This window comes from Varroa destructor, unplaced genomic scaffold (genome assembly GCF_002443255.2).
Source record: "Varroa destructor unplaced genomic scaffold, Vdes_3.0 BEIS01000004.1, whole genome shotgun sequence".
Taxonomy (NCBI): domain Eukaryota; kingdom Metazoa; phylum Arthropoda; class Arachnida; order Mesostigmata; family Varroidae; genus Varroa; species Varroa destructor.
In genome coordinates, this window is record NW_019211457.1 from 153,303 (window position 1) to 177,407 (window position 24,105).

The 24,105-nt window shown below is 39.2% G+C and overlaps 1 protein-coding gene and 1 long non-coding RNA gene across 4 annotated transcripts in view; one reads left to right on the forward strand and one right to left on the reverse strand.

Annotated features, from left to right (window-relative positions):
* The window catches only part of LOC111249803 (uncharacterized), a 40,798-nt gene extending 21,240 nt beyond the window's left edge, over window positions 1–19,558 (forward strand). For 2 of the 3 annotated variants that reach the window (XM_022804143.2, XM_086987254.1), the window contains exons 2-15: window positions 3,959–4,357; window positions 4,723–5,049; window positions 5,339–5,506; window positions 5,899–6,051; window positions 6,510–6,671; window positions 8,263–8,391; window positions 8,835–9,075; window positions 9,400–9,547; window positions 9,950–10,328; window positions 10,755–10,901; window positions 11,172–11,199; window positions 12,516–13,054; window positions 13,624–13,742; window positions 16,387–19,558. In XM_022804143.2, the coding sequence (XP_022659878.1) occupies window positions 3,959–4,357; window positions 4,723–5,049; window positions 5,339–5,506; window positions 5,899–6,051; window positions 6,510–6,671; window positions 8,263–8,391; window positions 8,835–9,075; window positions 9,400–9,547; window positions 9,950–10,328; window positions 10,755–10,901; window positions 11,172–11,199; window positions 12,516–13,054; window positions 13,624–13,742; window positions 16,387–16,662 (3,215 nt within the window). In that variant the 3' untranslated portion in view covers window positions 16,663–19,558. The remainder of the gene's footprint in view (window positions 1–3,958; window positions 4,358–4,722; window positions 5,050–5,338; window positions 5,507–5,898; window positions 6,052–6,509; window positions 6,672–8,262; window positions 8,392–8,834; window positions 9,076–9,399; window positions 9,548–9,949; window positions 10,329–10,754; window positions 10,902–11,171; window positions 11,200–12,515; window positions 13,055–13,623; window positions 13,743–16,386) is intronic. The other variant, XR_015326512.1, reaches the window with a different exon arrangement.
* Window positions 8,885–16,480, reverse strand: LOC147755715 (uncharacterized). Its single transcript, XR_015326513.1, has 2 exons — window positions 16,349–16,480; window positions 8,885–9,122 (listed from the first exon to the last, which is right to left on the reverse strand). It is a non-coding gene; the product is annotated as an uncharacterized LOC147755715 (long non-coding RNA).
* Window positions 19,559–24,105: the final 4,547 nt, after the last annotated feature.

A 24,105-nucleotide genomic window follows, 5' to 3' on the forward strand; every position in this document is an offset into this window, starting at 1 on the left:
ACCTAGGTTGGATAGTCCCCTAAAACGAACACAGCAAGAGGTTCAAAAGCAAGCTAAGTAATATGGGTATGTATGTGTGTCAGGTCGGCGAGACAAAGGGTAAACATGCACGTAAGGTCGCTCAAACAGACTCTGATGCATAAAAGAAGCTGGGTCAATAACGCAAAAGTACACGTTTTACATTACAAGTTGACAAAGACGGAACGTCTCAATAAAAAAAATATTCTCTTTGGGGTATCTTAAGGAGTTCGTTTGTCCTTCTTAAGCGTTTTAGGACGCGGCTCGACCGCCACGTAGTAACTGTTCCGTGGTGCTCCGCGGTTTTAAAATAGTTGCGCAATTTAAGTATTGCTGCGAGGAAATGAAATGTGGACAATAAACATTACCGATTTAAAGGGTGAAAAAAAACTGATAGATTCTAAGTCTTGTTTTGGTAACTGGTCACAAGTGGCATGTGCGTTTGCAGGACTCGATTGAGTCGTTAAACTGTTGTACAATGTCACGGCTAGCAGGAGGAATGGATCTTCAAAGAGGACATTCTTTATACAGCATTTCTTCAGTTTAAAAAGAACATTTCTAGGAAATTAAGAAATAACGCATTATGGATATTGAACTTCCACACTGCGTCTTCGGGCACTGTCGTACTCCGACAGCCACTAAACCTTAAACCCTCATAGGGTTTAGTCTGCGACTCAATCTAATATAGTTGCAGAACCCTAATACCACCTAGTTCTACGGTATCAATAAGTTGGAGTACTTTATTAGGATGTCTTTTGTGCATAGGGCGTTTCAAGGTCCATAGACGTTGACAAGATGTCAGACTTTTAAGACTGGCTGCCGTTCAAGCTTGCTTTTAGGGCAGGCTAAATATCCCTCATTTTCTAATACTCTTTTTAAAGCACTAGCAATAATTAGTGATGAATTCGATAAGTATGTACTACCAAGCTGGAATTGTCCTAGTCCCGCAGACTCCCCGGAGCCCTCACTATAACCAGAAAGTTAACCAAATGAACGGTTGATAGAGCATATGAATGAGAGCAACATCTTTATTTCGTTGGCAGCTCTTAATGCCAATTCGCTTGTTGTTCTCTCCTCGTCCTTTATGACGCTGCTTGCCCCACACAGCAAGGGCGAATTTGGTTTCAAATCAATACTAACAATCTTGAAAGCTTAACTCAATTTTTGAGTTACACTTGAAGCATATTTGTGCGTGTTCATAGTAAGTTCAAAGAAAAATATGTCTTCGCTGTGCCCTTCGAACGTGTCGAAGGACCCAGTCCGATATTATCGGTGGCTTCCACGAGAGGCAGTATTAGTTGTCATCTGTCCATACGCGTTATAGTTATTCGAACACACATCGAGCTCATAAGCAACTCAGGTCCGGTCAGTACAATAGGACTCTAGAGTCTCTACTCGTTGTGACTATCGATACGCTATTGTACATTTGCTTTTGCTGTTCCAATAAGCAGCAGGCGGAACGCCGTTCCAGATTCAGTAGCAGCTTCGTGAGAATAGAACTACTATATAGGCTTCATGGGTCTTGTGATGACGATGTGGGCCTAGTTCTCGATACGCAGCTTCTCTTGCCCGATAGCTAGGCGACAGTTTCGTGCTAAGAGCCAATAAATACGTCGTCTGATGAAATGCCAAACCGTTTGAAAATCAACATATTAGCAAACAGGTGTTAGTGGGAAAAAAACACATATATATATATATATATATTAAGTAGAATGTACTATATATCTATATATATATCTGTCAAATAATATCTATATCTAATAATCTATTTTTGTCCTACTAGGTGTATATATACACGTTCGTATTTGGGCCTGAGGCAAACGTTTACACATCAAATACGTACAAGTATGTTACGATATTGCGAAGATGCATGTGGTATTGCTCTATTTCATTTAATAGTGATGTGCTGAGTTCGACGCTGAACGCTTATAAGGACCGATCTAGTTAACTAGCTAGAAATATTAGTAAGCACAGTAATAATAGAAGCAATAATAATAATAATAATAATAATGACACGTTTGCAGGCACGGTGTCATATCGATCAATATGCGTTGCATTGGATAAGCAGCGGGAAACGTCCTGTTACCTGGCGTTCATTCCTAGGTTATTCAGCTCGAACTAGTATCAGAAGTGAGGGCCTGCCTTCTGTCGAAGTAAAGCCTTAAAAAGCCCCTTCATTGATCTACGACCGACCGTATGTTCCTGTACTTATTAGACAATTTGCATTAATGCAAATTGTGTAGTAAGTAAAATGTGATTGTATCGCATACAGTAGATAATGGCGGTAGATGCAGACGATACAATTTAGAAATCTATGAGTCTCTATAATAAAAAAGATCAACAGTATAACATTTATTAATTCTAGAGATATTTGTTTAATCGATAGTACTAAATGGAGTTCGCTCTGGTAACGCAAAATATCATCTTTTCTTTTTTTTTTTTTTTTTTTTTTAATTAAACATCAATCATTGGAAGATAACATTGACGCTTGACTTAAAACGATGTAAAATTAAGGAGAGAAACCGTTCATTTGTTTATTCGGGGCATCGAGAGTTCAATTATCACTATGTCAGTCCGGACGTTGGCTAGCAATTTCATTCCTTCGAAGATGCAGTTGTATGTCTCGTTTAATTTGCTCGTTGAACATTCTGATGAGGGGGAAGAGCAGCCGGCTATTTATTTGACAAGCAGCGGGGGATAGCGAGAGTTCAGCGTTACACCGCTAATCGCTGAAGGCATTAAGAAGAAGTTCTAATCAGGACATTTCATTATCGGAAACAAAGGCTTTTTCTCGACCTATCGAAAAGCTGGCTTAAACAGCCTTGCAACATTTATTGGGTAGGGAGTTTTGCCATATTGCTATGCTATAGCCAAATCAATTGTTTTGTCTAAAATGGATATTTAAGTTATTCCTGTCAGTGGTTACTTGTTGGGCGAGCTGAAAGTCAACGGTTAGTAAAACGGAATATTATATAAATCAGGCACCGTAATATGATTAGGAAGCCCCGGAGCCTTTTAACATATTAGCTTTTTTGTAGATATACCCGGTCTATAAAACTTAAGGTCAACGGATAAGTGATTTTTACTGTTGAAGAAAGCTCAGGCTTACGGCTGGGTTCACATTCTAAAAGCGTATACGCAGCTTGGGGGTTGAAATCTTTAAGTCTAAAAATGAGCGCCTTAACAATGTGTGTTTATCTTACACTTTTTGAAGTAGCAGAAGAGCAAAACGTCGTAAAAAAATATAAGTAAAATAAATAATGTAAAATGAAGACTTAAAATGACTGGAAACTGGTCTCTCTCTCTCTCTCTCTATATATATATATATATATATATATATATATATATATATGTATATATATAATTAAATGAATATCGGCATATATATGGTATAAATAAAAATAAAGAATTGCATATCCGATAGTTTAAAAATAGAATTGAGAAGATTATTCATTCACTACAACAAACAATTATAAAAACAGAGACCTAAAATAACCCAAAGCATGTCCTTCAAAACAATCCCAAATACATATACATGTACAAAAAAAAACTTATACAGATAAATATTTCTATGCTATTGCCCTAATTGAGCATCGTTGATTTTGATGGCGGCTGGCCCCCCTCCATTGTGTAATAATGTATATCTACGCCCGGTTTCGAACCAAAACCACCTTATGAATCCGTAAATATAACAGTGTGACGGCATAATGTTAACGCTTTTTTTTGTGGCTTACGTTCAGAATTTCTTTAGCCAACCATTTAAAGCAATGTTTAATGGCAGTACGTGTCGTAGATACTTGAAACGTGTATCTTTTCATTGTTTGACTAGGTAAACACATTACCACTCCACTACAATTCATATGAACAGAAATTATTGTATCCGTTGTATGTTGTTAATACGTACATAGGCATGATTTTTTGCATCTCTACTCGTTTTCAGCGTCCATGGTTGTAACAACGGTTGTGGGGGAAAAAGTTGCTTTGCCGTGTAGCGTCGAACCAGCGGAGCGTGCTGGGGACGACGCTGCTGTGCTCGTGCTATGGTATAAGGACGAGATACCCCAGCCAGTGTTTACAGTCGATGCACGTGCCTCTGGCGGAGCTTCCGGAACACAGCACCATCATACAAATCAAATCGGAGTACTACTCGGGCTCCGATCTGCGCCGCAGACGTCCTCCCTTGATCAACTAAACGGTCGCGCTACGTTCGAGATCGACCATAAACCGGCGTTTCTACAATTTCAACCGGTGGCCGAAAGCGACGCTGGCGAGTACCGATGTCGCGTTGATTTCAAGCGCGCTCGTTCAATGAACACAGTCATTAATCTTCGAGTTATTGGTGAGCATGAACAATAAACAGTTGGCACAAAGCGAGAATGATTATATTTTCTTGGTAATTTTGGTCGCCAACAATGGCAGTAGCTGATGCAAGAACTCAATGTTCAGAATGGGAAGATCTTTTCATTAGTAAATTTGAACGTTTTCATTGTACACCCTCGATTACATATGAGCATACGTTGCATATCTGCGCAGTAGTCTTTTTTCAAGCGCTTAAGAGACTTCTCCATCCTCCTGGGTAATAATATTATTATATAATTATCGAACCACAGTCATTTTGTAGTTTTAGGTAATAACTGAATCTTTCTTTAATTTAACTAGTGTCCTATTGTACTTGGATGTTGATAAATGTGCTTCTTATCGCAGTACCTCCAGGACAACCCATTGTGTCGACAGAAGAAGACGCTGAACCCGTTTTATCCGACGGATTAGCCGGACCATTCAACGAAGGCGAACCGTTAACGTTGTTCTGTACCGCCAAGATGGGCAAACCTCGAGCGAGTCTTCTGTGGCTGCACAATGGACGCGTCATCGACGAGTCCTTCTCGTATGATCTAATCAATAACGTGGTTCGGAATACACTTGAAATACCCGTCTTAAGTAGAGACCATCTCCTCGTCACGTACATTTGCCAGTCTACAAACAACAATATTACGCGGCCATCGCAAACAACTATTACCATCGACGTTAACGGTAGAAACGTAACAAATACGAAGGAAAACTTTTTTATCCTTCATTCCTAGACCTATTGTCAACTTTTAAGAGGGTAAACATTTAATGTAGCGTTCTTTGGTTTGACCAAGGCTGGGTTGATTTTTCTATTTGATATGACCTCCGTTCAAACATGTTTTACTATAAAAGAATTTAGTTATTCAAGTGTCAATTCTTCCATTGTGAAGAAAAAAAAAAAGCAAAAATAATCTATCAAGCGTCTATGTATTTTAATGAGATATCCTAACTCCTTTTGACTTCGATATTTTAGTGAGACCTCTGGATGTGAAAATTGAATCTAGTACTCGAGCCTTATCCGCCGGATCACCCGCAAAATTCATCTGTTCTTCATCAGGATCCCGACCTCCAGCTCATTTGTCTTGGTGGAAGGGCAATCAGGAACTATTAGCTCAAAGTAATGAAGATTTCATTGCAAATGGTGTGTCCTGATCCAGACATTATTATTTAAATGGTTTGATAACGATTTTAATAACAGAAACAATCGTATAACGAAGCTAACTTTGTTCAAAATAACTTACAAAATAAGAAAGAAATCAGGATTTTGCGTTAGGAAGCTCGTACGTGTTATTGTAATATTCTACTTAGCAATAATGTTAGTCATCACAATTGGTCTAGCTAGGATATTTTCATATCGGTGAGATGTAACACTAAAACAATATATAGTACTATAGCACAGAGTACAGGACCAAGAGGCCCCCAGCTCTACCACGAGTGAGTACGTGAATAGGCCGAATCATGCTTGACCATCTCAATATTATATACTGTTATACTCTAAAATTACACAATAATTTTTGTGTTTTGATGCGACAGATGATGGCGGGATGCTCGGAGCGAGTAGTACCGTTTCGGTACTGATGTTCACTCCAAAGGCTGAAGACCACGGAGCGTCGCTCGTATGTCGAGCGAAAAACACAAATCTGCCAGATAAAGCTATCCAACATACGCAGACTCTCGATGTACACTGTGAGTTTGACGACAATGATTTTAGTCTTAGGCAACTTGGCGGGATGCAGGAGAGGGGCAGGTCGGGAAAGTAAGGGAGGCACGTACAAGGGTATACGAGGCTAAAATAAAGTTTACGTTTGCCAGAAATAAGCGCAGAAAACACTGCTTCTTCGTCGATTAATGATGGCAGACGGTCGAAATAATAGGATTTTTTAGCAGGCAAAGTTTTCCTCAACATGTTCTAGAGGCTTCAAAATAACAATTTCTAGCTGATATTGTTGTGGCGATGTAGGTCAACTGTTTTTACCGAACTCTGGCAAACGTAGAGATTTGTTTTTACCCCTTTGATGAATTTTATTCGTAACGTGTTTAAGAGCCATTTTAGTTTGGTGATACATTCCGATAGATACAAATATACTACAAAATACCTAACATAGCGTGTCACAGAGTTAACCTTGGCCGCCTTATTGTCGCAGATGCTCCGCAAGTTACGTTGACACTAGGGGCTAACTTACGCCCTGACGAGATCTTTGAAAATCGTGATGTTTATCTGGACTGCGATATCAACGCAAATCCATTAACGTCAGAGGTTGTCTGGCACTTTGAGGGAAGAGAGCTACAGACAGATAAGTATAATGGTAAATATAATTGATGCCGAAAATAGAATCAATAATACTAATTGGATGCTGAGATATATTGTAGAGTAATGGAAAGGGTAATGAGAAATGGGGCGTTTTATGGTCGGTTATTTTATTAACCTTGTCTGTCGGAATCGGCTAGTGATAATAACGATAAAAATAATAATTATAACGCTATTTATTAACACTAACTGAAAATAGTTTCTCTCAGGGTTGAAGTTATCAGGATCATAGTATTCTGTCAGCCATTTTCGTGGGGCCCCACCCTGAGTGGCCTGATGGATCCTTTATTTGAATTCCCAATTATTCAAGTGTTTCTTAATAATAAGCTACTTAATAAGACGCTTAATAGTAAGCTTCAATAAAGTAAATTAATTGATTCGAACTTACTGAAAGCTTTTATCCAGACCTCGAGTGGAATTACTGCGCTTCAGTCCTATGATACGTTGCGCTAGTTAGAAAAATGCCACAATTTATAATTGTTTAAGCCTAACGTACAGCGAGGGTAAACGTCGTCGTATGGAATGGCCTAATATTCGATGGTTTTATTGTTTTTTTTTTCAATGAGGTTTCGGGTAGATGTCAGCACTAAACACCCATTTTAATATAGACGTTTATCCGAAGCACGAGGCCAGATTTAAAGTTATGCATCACTATGGCATAATTTCGAAATCAATTTACTGAACCGCTCTGAACTACGCTTGTCAAGAGGGGCACTCTATCTGGACTGGGCGCGGAGCGAAGTGCCACCTGATACCATACGTCGATCGATCATCTCGCTAAAGATGAGCTGTTTTTTTGTTTTATTATAATCGATCCTGCTTAACGCCACCTAAAAGTGCATCATACCTTTTACAATGACAATAGTCGACTGATTCTATTGTTTGCTGTAACATGCTTTAACCTATTCAAATAACTTCATTTCTATTATATATTCCGGCAATTGAACGTAATTTCTGTATGCCATGCCACTACTGGATCCAACCGAAACGCGTCTCTGTTTGCCGTCATTTTACGTTATGATCAATCATATCTGGTTATAGTAGTTTTTACCGTGAACCGGGGCCGACGTGATCACAGTTCGGGATTGCAGTCAACGAACAGTTAACAGAGCAGTGAACATTACGTTCGTGTAGCGTATAATTACGACAACTAGCCTAGCACGTAATGCCGCTGTTGAAATAATTTTCAGAACATCGCTTTGTTCCCTGACATTGGTTGTAGACAAATTTATTGATAGATCTTTTTAATCGTATTTCATTTAAGAGTTGCTTAGTGATCGTAAAAATCGGACACGATCTATTGGTCAGTGACGGCTCAGCGTAATCTGATTGCCCCACTTTCGGAGTTCCTCTTTGAGGGCCTTCAATTTGTTCTTTGTTAGAGGAACAGGCGGGTCTGTATGGGATGATTTAAATGAAAGCGTTTGACGCGAAACGGATACTAAAACGGTGCCTGTTCGAACGCGACTGCATCTGTAGAAAATCAATGTATTAGTAAAGAAAAATGTCATCAAAGCTATATCCGACAAAAATCAACGCAAAATTACTTCCATTCTTAGAGTGGTATTTTATCGTTGTCGTGTTCACAGGAATCATTGTAAGCAGTTCGTCGCTCGTCCTTCAAAAGGTGTCGAAGTCACAACGGGGCTGGTACACCTGTTCTACGTCCAATCGGATGGGATCTGTCGTGAGCAATCGCCTTTTTCTCAGAGTTAAATGTGGGTCTGAACTTCAGTTTCCCAGAGCTCTTTAGTAGAGTAAAAAGCAGCAGAATTGTCGAAAGCTGAACCTGTTTCGAATATTAAATCCTAAGTGAGAGACATATAAAAAAATACAGAAGAAGAAGAAAATGACGTCGTTAGAAACTATTCTAAAAGCTGTTATAAATTATAGATAGGCAACACACAACATGTGTCATTAACTGATCGAAACAAAGCTCTTGTAACCGATATAGTAAAGTTAACACTAGTAAGTGTTACTATAGCCTAATTTTCTACTAATGTTTCAATATTATTAACACAGAAGAAGTGACTTTACTTTAGAATACCTTAGAAAAACCCTTGTATTACTCTAGAGTTCAGCTGGTAGAAGCGGGTTCGGCTTTGCGTAGAAGTTGCGGTACCGGCGAAGAAAATTCAGTATTTTCACTTTGAACATTCAGATGCTCCGCGTTGTCAGCCAGGACAGCGTCATATATTTGGTGTAGATATCTTTGAAAGCGCTCAGATCACGTGCAACCTTGATGCGGACCCATCGGAAGAGATCGACTTCACCTGGTCGTTCAACAATAGCGGCTACCTTGACAACAACGACAGCTACAGCCACAATCGACACCATCCACAACCGAGGCGATACAACTCCAACTATAATCCTAATTCGTTGAACTTACGGCGTTCATCAAGGTACCACTTCGTAAATTAAGCCTATTTTCATCAAGGCTTATACTAATCTGTCGGAACAAAACATGACAGAATGAATAATCTCAATACGGTTATGTCCAAATGCTGAAACCTTCGACACGATACAATAGAAGGCTCATATTTATTCAGTTTCGAGTACTACACTGTCATTTGTGTAAGAAACGTAGGAAAATGTTGGCTTTCGCGCCCTTCGTCGAAAGCTGTGCCTATAGGTAGTATAACTATGCGTACGAATTAAAACAATCCTTTTAACGGATTTCATTGTATAGGACAAAATATGACAGACGTGATAATTTCTTATTATAGTGATATTATCAACTACCAGCCGCTGACTGAGCAGGACTATGGTGAACTGCTCTGTTTTGGTAGAAATGAGGTCGGAGTACAAAAAGTTCCTTGTGTGTATTACATAACGCCAGCCATGCCCCCACAAGCCCCTGAGAACTGTACCCAAGTAAGTATAAACACCAGAGGCAAACAAATGTCTCAACAATGTGTACACATGTTTACGAAGTAATGCATATATAATATGTTTTAAACTCTGTCCCGAATACAACTTACGTACAACGTAGGCATGAATATTAGGTTTACACGGCGCTTTATACGTTTCACATAGAAGTCTAAGCTTTTCTTCCTCTCGATATATACGTATGTGCATGATAGTTCGTGCATTCCGAGTGCCACTAATGGAATCGTACCGTATTACGCAACAAACTGCTTTTTATTAAGAGTGGTTAGTTTGGTTGAGATTTCGAAAATCTGCGCGGATGTTTGTATTCAGTTGGAAGCTATTGTGTACAAGCCGATTCGATCAGTGGCAACAGTAGATACAACGTTTTCCCCATTCATCTTTCAGGTAAATGCTACTGACAATGGATTCACCGTAGAGTGCTTCGAAGGACTTGATGGCGCATGGAACGGTGGCCATATTCCCCAATATCTCTCGTACGTAGCCGAACTTTACGACTCGGATCATGCCGTCAATATGTCCTTAGGCGTGGCAAGTGTTAGCGCAGCAACCCTTATGAAATCACCTGCAGCGCCAATGTGCCTCGCCAACGTGTCAGTCGCCGGGACGCCGGGAAACGCGCCGTTGCTATTTGTTTTCGCGGATGTTCCTCGTGCGGAAAATAATGAGGCCGGGTATCGAGTTTATATCTATGCTGTAAACAGGAAAGGCCGCAGTACGGTCACTCGCGTGGTAGCTCATGTGCTCAACGCGTCGAAGTATACCCGTACGTAATGTTAAAGCTTACGATTTATTTATCGAAGGAGTGCTAAATAATATCTCTAGTTAGACATTTAGAACCGTTAAACTAGGACGAACAATTGATAAGTTAATAGTAGAGTTGATGCTTACGAACATTGGAGGGGGGTGCTATAATCGTCGGTTTTTAATGCAAACAAATTTCCTCACAAATGACCTGGGAGGTCTTCTTAAAGCGTTGAATTGCGAGTCAAACGTATACTGGGGCACACGTAATTTGCTTTCCACAGGCTGAGATATCGTTTCAGATCTTCGACGCCTCAAGGGTTTCCTATTTTCACAATGTTGTATAGAGCTAGACCGGATTTTCCATCTTCTCGTAGAGTTGCAGTTACTGGAACTATTTATGATATTTGTCTATGGGGTTGGGAGTAATGAGCTTCACTTATTTTAGAAACCAGCGGTGGAGCCGTTCGCTTAGCGGTACTTCGACCGGTTCTTGGCCTTCTGCTAGGCCTCCTCGTGACTTCAACTCTGATTGGGATCTTCGCCTTTACAGTGGCCACGTGCCACAAGCGATGTCAAGACGCTCAACAAAATGGTAAGCTGATTATCAACAATTATTGAATTATTGAATTATTGATTATTATATAAGATAGCAGTTAATTCTTCTTTTAAATTATACCTCAGTTGGTATTTTTTTTCCCTGTTTATATATATTAGTGTAAATCGATTTTTCTGAAAATTGATACGTTATAAGTTTATTTGAAGTTCGTTCATATGAATATATATTTTCTAATAAATATTATTTCTAATTAAAAATAAGTCCGAATGCTAATGATGGTTCCTACTCTTTTCCTTCCTTCACAAGGCTGCGTGTCACAGAAGGACATTAACAAGTAAGTGGCCTTCCTGTCAATTATCCTTTAAAACTATCGCTCGTTATGCTAACTACTCTATCGACTCATCAGCAATAATTAAATGATTGTTCTAATAAAAACAATAGGAAAAAAGAAACAAGATTTTCACGTGCATTCGTAGTATATTAAATGTAATATTTATAGATATTAAGATGTATCAAGCGAACCTACATGAAATTAACGGACAAATTTGGCTGAAACCTGGCTATCTGTCTAGAAACATGTGAGAATAAACCGATCTAGTTTACTCCAGAAGTAATCAGTTTAGAAGGAAAAACATCTTCTCATGTCGGAAATTAGCGCTCAGTAGTCGAGTTTTTTTTTGACAAAGGTCACAGCGTTGCAAAAATCCATTGAAGATTGGTGAAGGTGTCAGGCAAGAAGGCCTTAAGCGAAAGTACACTAAAAGAATGCTGAAGCGTTTCAATAACCAAAGACTGGAATGTGGAAAGTCAGGGGAATGTGGTTAGGTTTTAGGCCGTAAGGTCCAGAATGCATTGCCATAATCGAGAAGGCTTTTCATAAGTACAGAATATGGAGTCTGATGGCTGGTATGCAGCTGTATTCAACGTGCAATTTACGGAACCTTAATCAACACAAAAAAAAAACCCGCCTGGAGCTTATGGTCGCCATGAAAGAGACATGGGTCAGTCTCTACCGTCACCCAAAGAAAGACCAGGCGAGAGACTGACATCGCCTTAGAGAGCAAATGAGTTCTATGGCAGTGTCAAATAGGTTTAGACATAACGTAATGGTAGTGATAGCAATGGACATCAGAAGCATCTGCTACTATGAGATACTCGGCAGAAATGAAATGATGAATGCAGAAATTCGTGGACCGTTGGCATGGCAATCGAAGGCACGCACCCTGTTTACTTAATAACAACATGAGATTTTATCGGTCGTCAACAGAGCAAAGACGTATCTAACGTTGCCTTGAACCTGTTTATTTTGCCGACCTCGATCCGTCTAATTGCGGGGCTTTCTATTCTTTAAAAAGAGCAACTAATAAACAAGCATATCTTACTATCGATTTAGTTCGAGAAGCCATAAATAAAACAAGTAGAAAGGTAACGCGAATGTTAGCTATACAGCTGTCTAGAAGCTGCAACAGGTACGCAAGGAACTAGTCTTCTGGCACATATTAGAAAATCATCAATTTAACTATTCGCTTTTGCGGTCCGCCAGCTTTGCTTGTAGCATCCTAACATTTTTTTTGTAGGGTGTTTGGCCAACTTTTGACACATTTTATTTTGACTCTTTTTCTCCGCATCTTTTCTACGCTTATTACACAGATGGGGCATGACCCTACTAAAGTCCGAATCTACAGGACACCCAGGGCCAGACGCGGACAGTCTTGAGTGCGACTGTAATTCGCCGATCTGTCACTCCCTACCACCTCTGCCACTGGATACTGACGGCCGAAGTCCTTCGCTTCTCGACCTCAACCAGCAACAGAACTCAGATGCAGAGTCGCGTTGTCATCGACGTCGCCGCCATCACTATGGGCATCAGCAGCTTCATCTTCAGAAAGATCACGCGATCCATCCGGATATCATTCAGCAACAACAGTCCCCGCGCGAATTTACCAAGCTAGCGTCGTATACGGGTGGACGCTACATCGATCATCGCCCGGACCCAGATCTCAGCCACTCTCACGAATACCGTGACATCAGCTTAATTCACGCTTCTGTCGTACCCGATTGTATAGAGATCACCCATAATCAAAGCTATGAATCCGGTCATACCGCAGATCGAAGCGATGAAATTAATGTAGGCGGCGCGATTTTGACGTATGCTGATTCCCCTACACATTTGTTGAATCAGGCCCAATGTACGTAGCACGTGGCTTTTATGGAAATGTGACAATTTAATGTTTAAATATTGTTAAATAACTAGAAGCGTAGCGGTAGTCAAGGCTGAAAAGTTCCCTTTGTGCGACATGTGCGCCGCTTGCAGCTTTTGTTACGGCTCATAGGCCGTATGCTATGACTAACTCTGCACATGTGTAAGCGATTAGAAAAGCAACTTGGTGCGCTGAGCAAAAGTACGACTGGCTAGACAGTGCCGCAGCCTGTAGACGTGTACACTTGGATACGTAATAATTCTATGATTTTTGTTTTGAGATGAATCTATTAGAGACCGTTTGGAGTTCACGTGGCGCTCGGTTGTTTTTTTTTTTGAAAATTAGAACACTGTTTTTTGGAAATATCGTTACTATAAGGTATACGCAAAATCACCATGGGAATTTTAACCTATTGAAAACCAAATGCATGTATATGATGTTGTAAATTAGGAAAGAGCCGATCTTTTTACGATATCTGTATGATCGCGACTATCGAAAATCTACGGCAGTTTATTAGTGAAAAGTTCATCTAACAAAACTTTTCGTCTTCGACTCAGGCACCCCGCCAAACCCGAGACTAAAATGTAACACGCCTTGTGACAATGGCAAGACGAGGTCTGTATCAATTAAGACTGATGGCTCACCATCCAACGCCGACAGCTGCAGTCGTTTTTCGGTAAGTATCTTCCTAATCTCTTATAGGACAATTGCCAATGCTTTGATTCACATGTTTTTTTTTTATTTCCGAATCATTTTGAACGTTGTAAACAACTTGATAGATGATTTTTGAGCTTGGCAACTGGGCTCTGAGAATGTACTTAACTTTTTATATATACAAGGGGTCAGGTGGATTAGCAACTAGTGCCAATCCGAGCTTTATAGATTATCACATATTACGCCCATTATTGTATCTCTTTACCCTTATTTATTACAAATATATCTGGAGCTACGCTTCGTTGGCACGATGCCCCAGTCGTACCACCCCCTAATTTTTGGCTATCACTGTACAGGAATGATAAGCCCACTAGATATCGTAGTGAAGTCTAAGAATCTGCTGAAATAAACATATACAAATATATATGTTTTCTATATGTTTATTTAACAATAGGGCAGAGGAGACGGGGTTTTTCGTAACGTAATGTTGTTATTTCCGCGCTTACCTTACTGCATGTACAAAACCAACTACTGTGACCTTAACGGAATATGGAAGAATATTACGTTTGCTGTTGGCAAGCTCTAAAGTTGACAACTTCACAGACTTTCTGTAGCTATTGAAGCTATAGACACTATGTCTGATTGTGTCCAAAGTTTGAATTTTCCTATGAAGAAGCTGACTTTAGCAGCAGTCAGGTTATTGCGTAGACTAATCTCATACAAAGACGCTTTCATTTCCAGTATCTTATAGGGGAGCGATCATTGCTAATTCACGTTGGCAAACGGTCACGATGGCTTTTTGCTAAAATGACGTTATATAGATCTATTTGAAAAGACGCCAGATAGCAGGTCCAGCAAAGGCCTGTCTTAAGTAATGGCCCGTAGCTTAAGTACTGAACCTAAAAGGACACTACTATTAGCTCCAGGATTCATGTTTAAACCTAAATAGCCGACGCTTAACGAACGTGCTATACGATTTCTTTACTGCACAATACGAATAATAGCAATTAGCGTATCTTATACATTTAATAATCTCATCCCTCGTATTCACCATAAGAAAATCAACTGAATCAAAGCAGCCTTTTTCAGGTCTTTTCCATCGAAATAGTACTTGTCCTTTAATTAATGCTTGACCTGTTAACGTAGATTAGGCAACTCCGAAACGCAGTACGCAATCGGGACTCATCTGAATTTTCTTCCTGTCCGTAGACGATAGGTAAAAGCGCTCCCATTGTACAGACTCAGCAACACTCCACCGTTCCAAGATCACTATCAGCGACCTAGAAATACCTCGGCCTCCAAGCACAATCTCGTTGAGGAGATTCCTCACGTCCCTATGTTTATTTTTTTTTTAACTAACATTCTGTGGTTATTTAACAAGCTAATCGATGCTTGCAGCTTCAAAAATTGTTAGACCAATGAAGCAATTATGCTTCTCGAATACCATAACTGTAGTATCGCATGCAGCAACAAGTGTTTAAATCATGCAAGAGGCGTAAATATGAACGATGACGACAAGATCGAGCTCTTGTTTGAGCTGATCGCAGACGGGAATGTCCTTGAAACTCGTCCAACAAAGAGGTCGCAGACGATTCGGCAAAGATAGAAAGCAAAAAGGTAAGCACTTTACCTAGTCGTCGGATCGTACGAGACCTCTGATAAGAACGTGGAAGTCTTTGTAAGAACTTAAATTATACAGGCACGTTGTATATATTGCATCAGAAAGATTCAAGTAACATGGATCTGGTAACGGATGCGGGATGCCCGACGGACGACAGTGGGTAGCGTCACATTGTTCAGATATATATGAGCGTGAGTAACGTTCTTTGCTTTCAAGTGTTTGCCGAGTTAGGCAATGATCGTTCTTCTAATGGCTAGCAGGCTGCTGAATGGAGTAAGCGAGAAAGCGCCTTTTTAACCAAGGTGATGCAAGCGATATTTGGCATACTTATTCGTCCGCTGTTTCGTTGACTAGATGCTAGATGACCTGGAGTCCCTCTGATGTGTCCTTTTTTCAATCCTGTTCAATTCGTATCTAACCCACTTTGATGTAGCCTGGAAAAGCTGGGCTTTTGGTAGTATTCACCCGGCACCAATCGATTAAGTAGAACTAGTGAAGTTGTTGGGTTCGACAACCCGGTAATTTTTAAATGGATAGTTATTTGCAACGTACGTCAGAGTTGTTACCATACGGACAGTTATTTTCAAAAAAGGTTATTTGGACTTTCTAATGTCTCTGTTTCCAAATAATGCTAAGTAATGAAGATATGATCTTTATTTTCACCTAACAAAAAATAGCATGTACGATATCGCCGTCCTTAAAAAATTCTGCTTGCTATTATTATTTGCTTCTCATCAGAGTCAATTTTATCGAATATATTTTAAAACGGCTATACAATCCTCGCCATCCACAACCGTGTTTGTGACCCAACACCGTTACTATACATTTGGGTTGATAGCTAAATTTCTCTCTTGATCTCACAAAGGTATACCTATTTGTCTTATATTATATGTATCTACATATGATCAGCTTGAAACGAGTGTTGTATCATTGGTAACAGATGACAGGGTGACGGCTATTAACTATTGCTACTTCTGCAGTCACATAAATGTCACGTACTAACTCACCACAGAGTAACTAATATTTTCCTTTGCTTCGCTTCTAGGCTGTCGTACACCAAAAGATACCACAAACGGTCGACGACCTCCTCATTAATGATTCGTCGTCGGCCTTTTACGGCAGGCCACGGCACAGCCAGCCATCTTCAAAGGCAACTACCAATAAGAATTCCGCTGTTTTAGCCACGCAGAGAAGCAACAGTGGCGAAACCCTGTCTTTTACCGGAACAGGCGCCAATTTGTCAAGCAAAACCGATAATGATCTCACATCGTTTATCAGTAGAGATGACAGCAAATCAAACTCACGGGAGAGCTGTGTCTAGCATATACCGTTCACAATCTAAACGGAGCTGAAAAACTCGCGATTATCACTTTATGGAAGCTCTGAAGATGTAGGCGATCAAAGCATAACACCTTAGAATCCGTTGCTAGGTTCGACCTTGACTAAAAGGACATTGCTCACAATTTCGAGGTTACGTTAGTATTTTTTACATTTGTCTATTCGATCACATAGACTGGGCGAAGGTCTTGAGTCTGAAAAATGTTTGCCCTTTTCGACTGATCGGCCTGAATCAGATGAATAATTTGATGAGAGTGAGTGAATCGCTTACGCAGGTAAGTCAAGTCATATTGATAAACAGAAGGTCATCAAAGATGTAGGACAATTTTTTTTTGTAATCAGGTTTTATTAATTCTCTGATTTGCGGATAATCGCTCTCAGGTCGAACGAGGTGATTAAATATGTAAGACAGGATTGCTTTCGTTTCAGCCAGTGAGAAAGTCTATTTACCACATGAGTGGCCGCTAGCATTTGAGCATTTTTAGAACGATACGATAGAATAGATACGTTCCAGATAAAGCAGCGTGACAAAGCAAATTTTCGGCAAACGCTAGAAAATAACTTCTTCATTACTTAGAAAACTAGCTAGTGTAGATGACACTTAAAAAACAACGTAAAAAATTGCCCTTAATATATTTTTCTTGATCATTTAGGTTGCAAACTTTTGCTAACCGTACGACCTAGTTACTATTGTTATGTAACATATTAGCGTGTGTGACGTTGGTTATACGGTGCGAAGCAGCGGCCTCATTCAAGCAAAGGCTTCACTGACTAACGTACTGAATATCTGTAATCAAACAAACCTTTATTTTTGTTGATTTCCCCGAGTCTCACTTTTCTATACCCATTTATAACACAAATCCAGCCCAGACCCACTTGAGTCTCACGAGCATTTCCGTTTTGAATAGCATCTTAATATCTCAATTTACAGAAATACGACGTATCATAACCCATAGAGATATATTTAAGCGTTGCAATAACACTATTAACAAAGCTTGCCTATACAAGAGGGTTCGACTATACAAACAACGTAATATTAATGTACATGTGCCTCGTGCCGTTCATGTCGTCGCTGTGCCGTTTTAGCTGCCTAAGCAAAAAACGTATGAATATAACTCTGTTTTAACAACAATTGCACGTGTCATCTCCAAGAACGTATCATCCCCTTTACCTTCACACGTATAGAGAGGTCAAGTTAAAGTGAATTCATTGCATAACTATTCCATCTATTCCAGCTATTCCGAATAAATACTATTAGGACGAACTAGAGTGAAAATTAGTGGCCGGTTCTTAGGGACGAGCCTCAGCCTAGTTCCAGGCAAATTCATTTAGACATTCATCCCAACTCCAGACACATAGAGCAGTGCTTAAGTAGCTGATCGTAATTAACATGGATCTGGATACTGATCCTTGACCTTTCGCTCCGATTGAAAAAATTACAGATATCGCTCAGATTTTGCTCTTCCATAATATTTGAAAAATATTTATTATTATTATTATTAATACTGATTTCAGTTATCGGGACCGTGGGAGTTAACTTCAGACGACACCAGAATGGAGAACACATTAACACTGAGTGACTCAATCGAGAAACTATATAAAAATTTATATAGAAAAAATATATTTCAGAAATATTATATTTCAATAAATTGATGCTGAATCAATATATAATAATCTACAAGTATACATAGTTTAGATATGTTCTGCAATAATGATTATCAAACTATAATGAATAGTCTACAAACTCAGTTTAATAACAGTCCCTCATATGATCTATATGAGTCATACGACAGATCCATATACATCTACGCAACAACTATGGAAACGTACTGAAAGCGATAAAATTGCTGAGAATCATCACGGTTTGATCTTGGTGGGACGCTGTTGTCTAAGACACATCGTTTTATGGTTATGATCGAATCGAGTTTGGGTAAACGGCTAAACACGTGGTGTACATGATGAATCAATTGGGTACACTTAGAAAAGAAGATCTGACTCTGTATCATGAATGGATAAATTTTACGTATAAGTTACAAGTCTGACGTACGCCTCTCGCCATATATTGTCGATTGATTCAAATTTTCAGCTGTAAAAATGTTAATTATATTTGACATTCCATATTTGAATATACTAACAATAACATAATCCATGAAGTGTGAAGAAAAATACTACTACAAGCAACTGAAGATAAAATTAGGTAATAACGAACACGCAAATTACAATTTTATATTCCGGAATTTCTATGCACAACAAACGATGAAACATCACAAGGCAAATAGAGGTGACATCTAAGCCATGCCCCCCACGGGTGAACATGCAACTGACGCTGAAATTTACACCGACAGAAACCAACGGAAGAATTGAATCAGCCTCGATGAACTGATAAAATAATCCGTTTGGATTTGTTTTTTTTTTAAGCGGAATACAAGAAAACGTGTGGCTTTTTTCCTTGCGACGTAAACCCAGCACCAACCAATACAATGTAGCCTTGCTGGATACGAGTCAGAGGATTTCCAGTATTAGCAATGTCTTCTCGAAGCCAGTTTGAACTGATGCATATATATATATATATATAAACCTCATACGACAAAAAACAATACGTGTCATGGCAATACAGTAAAGACAACGATGATTACGCCAATACAAACGGCAATAATCTCGGCAAAAAATTATCTAGACCAGTACACGTACGGTGGCCAACGACCGGGTGTCAGGAAGCACGTAAATCGATATAAGATAGGTGTATGCAAAGAATGATCCGAGAGCAGAACAGGACGTCATATAATGTGTACAAGTGTAAATACCAATTATATTTTGATAAATGTTTATATGATACAAAGTGACGAAAACATCACTAATAAAAGAAAGAGACGCAAAAATTGAGTGTTTACTTTCATCACGACATTTGCCATAGCGGACTAACTAGCGGTTTTCTCGCATTTTTTACGGGTTTACAAAAAGACATTGATCCTGCCGTACAACTAAATTCAACATACGCTTTCATTTGATATTTAACGAAAAAGGGTACTCCCATGGCATCAAATCTACATCGCATTCAAATCTATTACTTCTATGTGTGTGAAACCGTTAATAATTTTCCATATATATATATATATATATATATATATATACACAAAGTGGGCCTTCCAAAAACTTCCCTCACATCCGCAATAAACAGCAAGTGTGATCATCATAGGTCGTTTCCAACAGCAGCCTGGCTGATAATATAATACCATAGCGTTAATTTACATGTATCTAAAATAATCAAGTTGAAATAATAAACATTAAAGCGGTGAAGTCGAAGTCCAGAAGCGTGCGCTCTATGTACAGTGGCCGCATTTATTCATGTCAGCTGCCCAGATTCTCTGAGGCATTTGAAAGCGATGGCGTATAGGCAGATAATAAGGGTCATGCATCAATAAGCTCTGAAGTAATCCTGCCACGGTAAGTTTTATTGAACTTGCTAATTCATCAGAATCGTATCAATTGAACGAGGCCTATTTTCGAATTATCTTAAACGTGAAGCCGAAATAATAAGCGAGCGGATTAATTGTTACAGCGGTCAATCGTTTTGTCTATAGCACAGGGTGCGAAATAAATTTCGGATCTATTCATAGAAGAACCTTTGAAGATTCATTTGAAAACATCTTATCTTACAATAGTCATTGACGATGTGTATTCACAATGGCGACAAAAAAAAACCTACCTACTACTTACTTTGCTAAAAATTCTTCTATAATCGAGTCTATAAAATATCTAGGCATCATTGTAACAGATTTGACATAAATATTCGAATTACTCAATCATTGCTATGTTTTGTTTGTTGCTATGAATAGTAATACACAATATTGTACTGTTTTATGACTAAACAGCTAATTCGAAGCGACGCCCTAAGGCACTTCGTTAAATACACTTCAGATATAATCGGCACGTAACAGAGTAATACAAAATCGTAACTCTTCCGTGGCATTTCGTAGTAGTGCAGACGAAAACAGGCCTCGAAGACCTCAGATTGCTGCTGGAGCAGGCCGACGCCCTATGTCGAGAAAGAATATTGTATGCTTACATAGAAAGTATTTAAAATAGAACACATCCACTATACGGGTAATTATGTGAGTGTATACATAACAAGTAGTTTTTTTTTTCTTTTCCAAACTAAAAATTATCCGATTCAAGTTAAATGGAAACCACTTTTTCCCAAGATAAAATTCTGCCAATTTCAAAACAGATCATCGAAAGATGGGTTACTACCGTAGAGCGAATTATCACAACTAGATTTTATAAAGTTTCCTTTTACGCCAAGGCCTAACTGCTACACGGTACAATACAATCACTCAAGAATGACTCTAGGGCGTTTCTAATTGTCGCGAACATTCGACAATTTTTCAGCGATGACAAAAGTCAAAGATGTCTATCTAATTAAAAGTCGTGTTGCCACTCGACCGAAAGGTTGTTATTTATTAAGTTCTATTGTATTAATAATCAAGCCATAACTCCACAAGGACTTAGGTCTAGTTCGCTCTTGTCCTTACACATTCTACTATATTTTTTGCAGTATCATTCTATAATAACAATTGGATTAGACGTTCAATATATTAGCTCCTATTTGCTGCGCCCTATCTACCAGCGAGACAAAGTGTTCGAACTCAGAGCCGGAGCCGAAACTTGCCTACAGGCGAACGCAAAACTCCACTATCAACTATTACAGCCCGACCAATGTTTTATACTTTTTTGACATTATCTATGTACTGCGGTACCGGCCTGAACAAGACTCACGGCATGCGCTTGCGGCGGTCCTATTTCATCTGCTGACAAGAAAAAACTTGCAATTTAGCTTCCCTCTCTCTCTCCCTCTCTCTCTCTCCCTCTCTCTCTCTCTCTCTCTCTCTCTCAGTCCTACATAGAAACTTTGTCTTGCTCAGCGTGAAGTTCCGTTACCGACCGAGGGTGAGATAAATGTTTGCGTCTAGGAATTTGTGAATATATGTGTGCATATACTCCGCTAGGCGTATATGGCAAGTAAATCTACGAGTGCTTTTTCTCGTGCCTTCGTACCATGTGTGAACGTTACAAACGCCACAAACCGATGAACTAGTTACACATATTTTTTTACCGTACCATACGGCCGCTACAAGGCCATACAGCATTTTATGGAGTATAGGATATAGCAGTATTAGTGGATCCCAGTGGGTAAAGCAAAAGTTTACTGGGTTAATTACGGCGGACGTTTACGTCTGGCGTCCGAAATTACAGTAGCAAATCTACTGCCGCCTTTTAAAACTATTGGTAATGCTATTAGTGTGTCTGTCTATATATATATATATATACGTATGAGTAAACACCAGTTGAGTTTACTTCAGAGGGAACATTTTTCAGTTTCAAAATTCAACCCTCGGTAATCAGTTTTTTTGCTCCTCGGAAGCTATGGCGTTACAAAAATTCATTGAAGAGTGGTAAAGATATTAGGCAAGAGTGCCTGAAGCGAAGGTGCAGAACGTGGATGTTTCCAGTGCTTCGAGAACGGAAATTGGAGTGTAGAGGATGAGTGAGAAGATGACTAGACTATAGGGCCCGAATGATGAAAATGCATTGTTGTAGTCGAAGAGGCTTTTCATGAAAGAGAACTTGAACTCTTAATGGGTCTGGCGGACAAAATGGACATTTTATGTGGGACATGTTACAGAACTATAACCCAAGTACTGCAAATGCGGAAACTGAGTAAAAATGGGCATTGAACTTTTATTAATATTTTTATTTTATTAACATATTTTGGATTTTGTCCTGTTGAAGAACCTTTTTGAAGTGCCAAATGTTCACTTTTTATATTTCGCGTATTCGTCCTTTTATTTATTAATTTCTCAGATTAGATCGAGAAAAAAATGAAGTGAAAAACTATAAAAAATTCTCTAAGGAAAAATTGCCTTTTTTAAGCTAATATTATAAGTATGCCGTAATGGTAGCGAATGATTGTTCCTCAAATAATGAGAAATATAGTTCTAATGAATAAAGTTTTGAGACGAATTAAATTTCTACCACCTAACAATAATATTCTAGTAAGAAAACTTATAAAAATGATGCTTCCGTATTCAGCTATAAAGATAGTAACAAACCCGGCGCCATCGTATTCAATATTAAACCCCGTAAATCGATTATATACCAATTTAAAATGTGCAATTTGCTTGACTTCAGTCAACAAAAAAGCCGCATGGAGCATGCAGTTACCTCTACTGCTACCCGAAGAAGGACCACGCGGAAGAATGGCATTGTTCTAAGAAGAAGTAATGTTTGGTAGCATTGTCAAGTAGACTCGGACATGAAGTGATGATAGGACATGCAATGAACGCCAGGGGTATCTGCTGCTATAAAGCGCTTGCTGAAAAGTCCGCTATCTTAAGTTTTTCAAGAAACTCGTGGACCGTTGACACGAAAACCGAAAGCACGTAGTCTGGTTATTTAATGACCTCATCGTCATATCTCAATTCTTTTTTGAATTAAGCAAAGGAATCCTCAACGCTGTTTTCAGCTTGTCTAATCGTTCGATTATGGGCTTTTCCATGCCCCAGGAAAGGTAACCGGTGGGTAAGCATATCCTACTGTCGATTGGCTTTGGGCCATAGATGAAGAAATGACATAGGGAGCGCGAGTGGTTGCTACTTGGCTATTCAGAAGCTACCAAAGTATTTATAATACGTAATAAAAGCCCACCATTTCAAAAGTTCTACAATCTTCCGGTTCAAAAGTTGTACAGTCTTAAAGTCCACCGGGTTCACTCGTATATATATATATTTCGCAAAGGAAGTTAATTTTTACTAGTCTTACTGGTAACTCATAGACTTTGATAGCAACGTCGTTTTCAAAGGTCTCCGAAACCAAGGAACGGTACGAAAAATTCACTCGGTATATAGCAACTGTGCGGCCGATATATACATATATTTGGCTTATCGAATGGGCAGCGCGCTTTTTCGACATTGCCTGAGCCAGCTGATTGAGTGAGCTTGTATAAAGAAGAGGCGAAGTACTTGGGATGAGGTGTTCAGTATGACCTAGAGAACTCGCTCTATCCGTATTATTAAAGAGGAAGACATGTTACATCGGCGCCTAATTACAAAATGTCTATGCGCCTGTGTAAATTTAATATGTACGACAATTTTCAAGTTTATTCTCGTGCGAGATAAGTGACTAATTACATTTTCTTCGATTACAGTAGCTAAGTTTAACGTGAGTATCACAAGTCGGAGTTAATAAAAAGCGTTTTTTTCGGTCTGGATTATTGGCTCTGTACCGTTGTTACTACCGGCATGTGGGCCTCCTTCAAAATTGGTGAAATAGAACTGCAGTTTTACACAGTACAATGCCATTTTTTTGTTATTGTACAAGGTCCACTCGTCATGTACGAGAACCTACATTAGCCAATTACTCACCAACG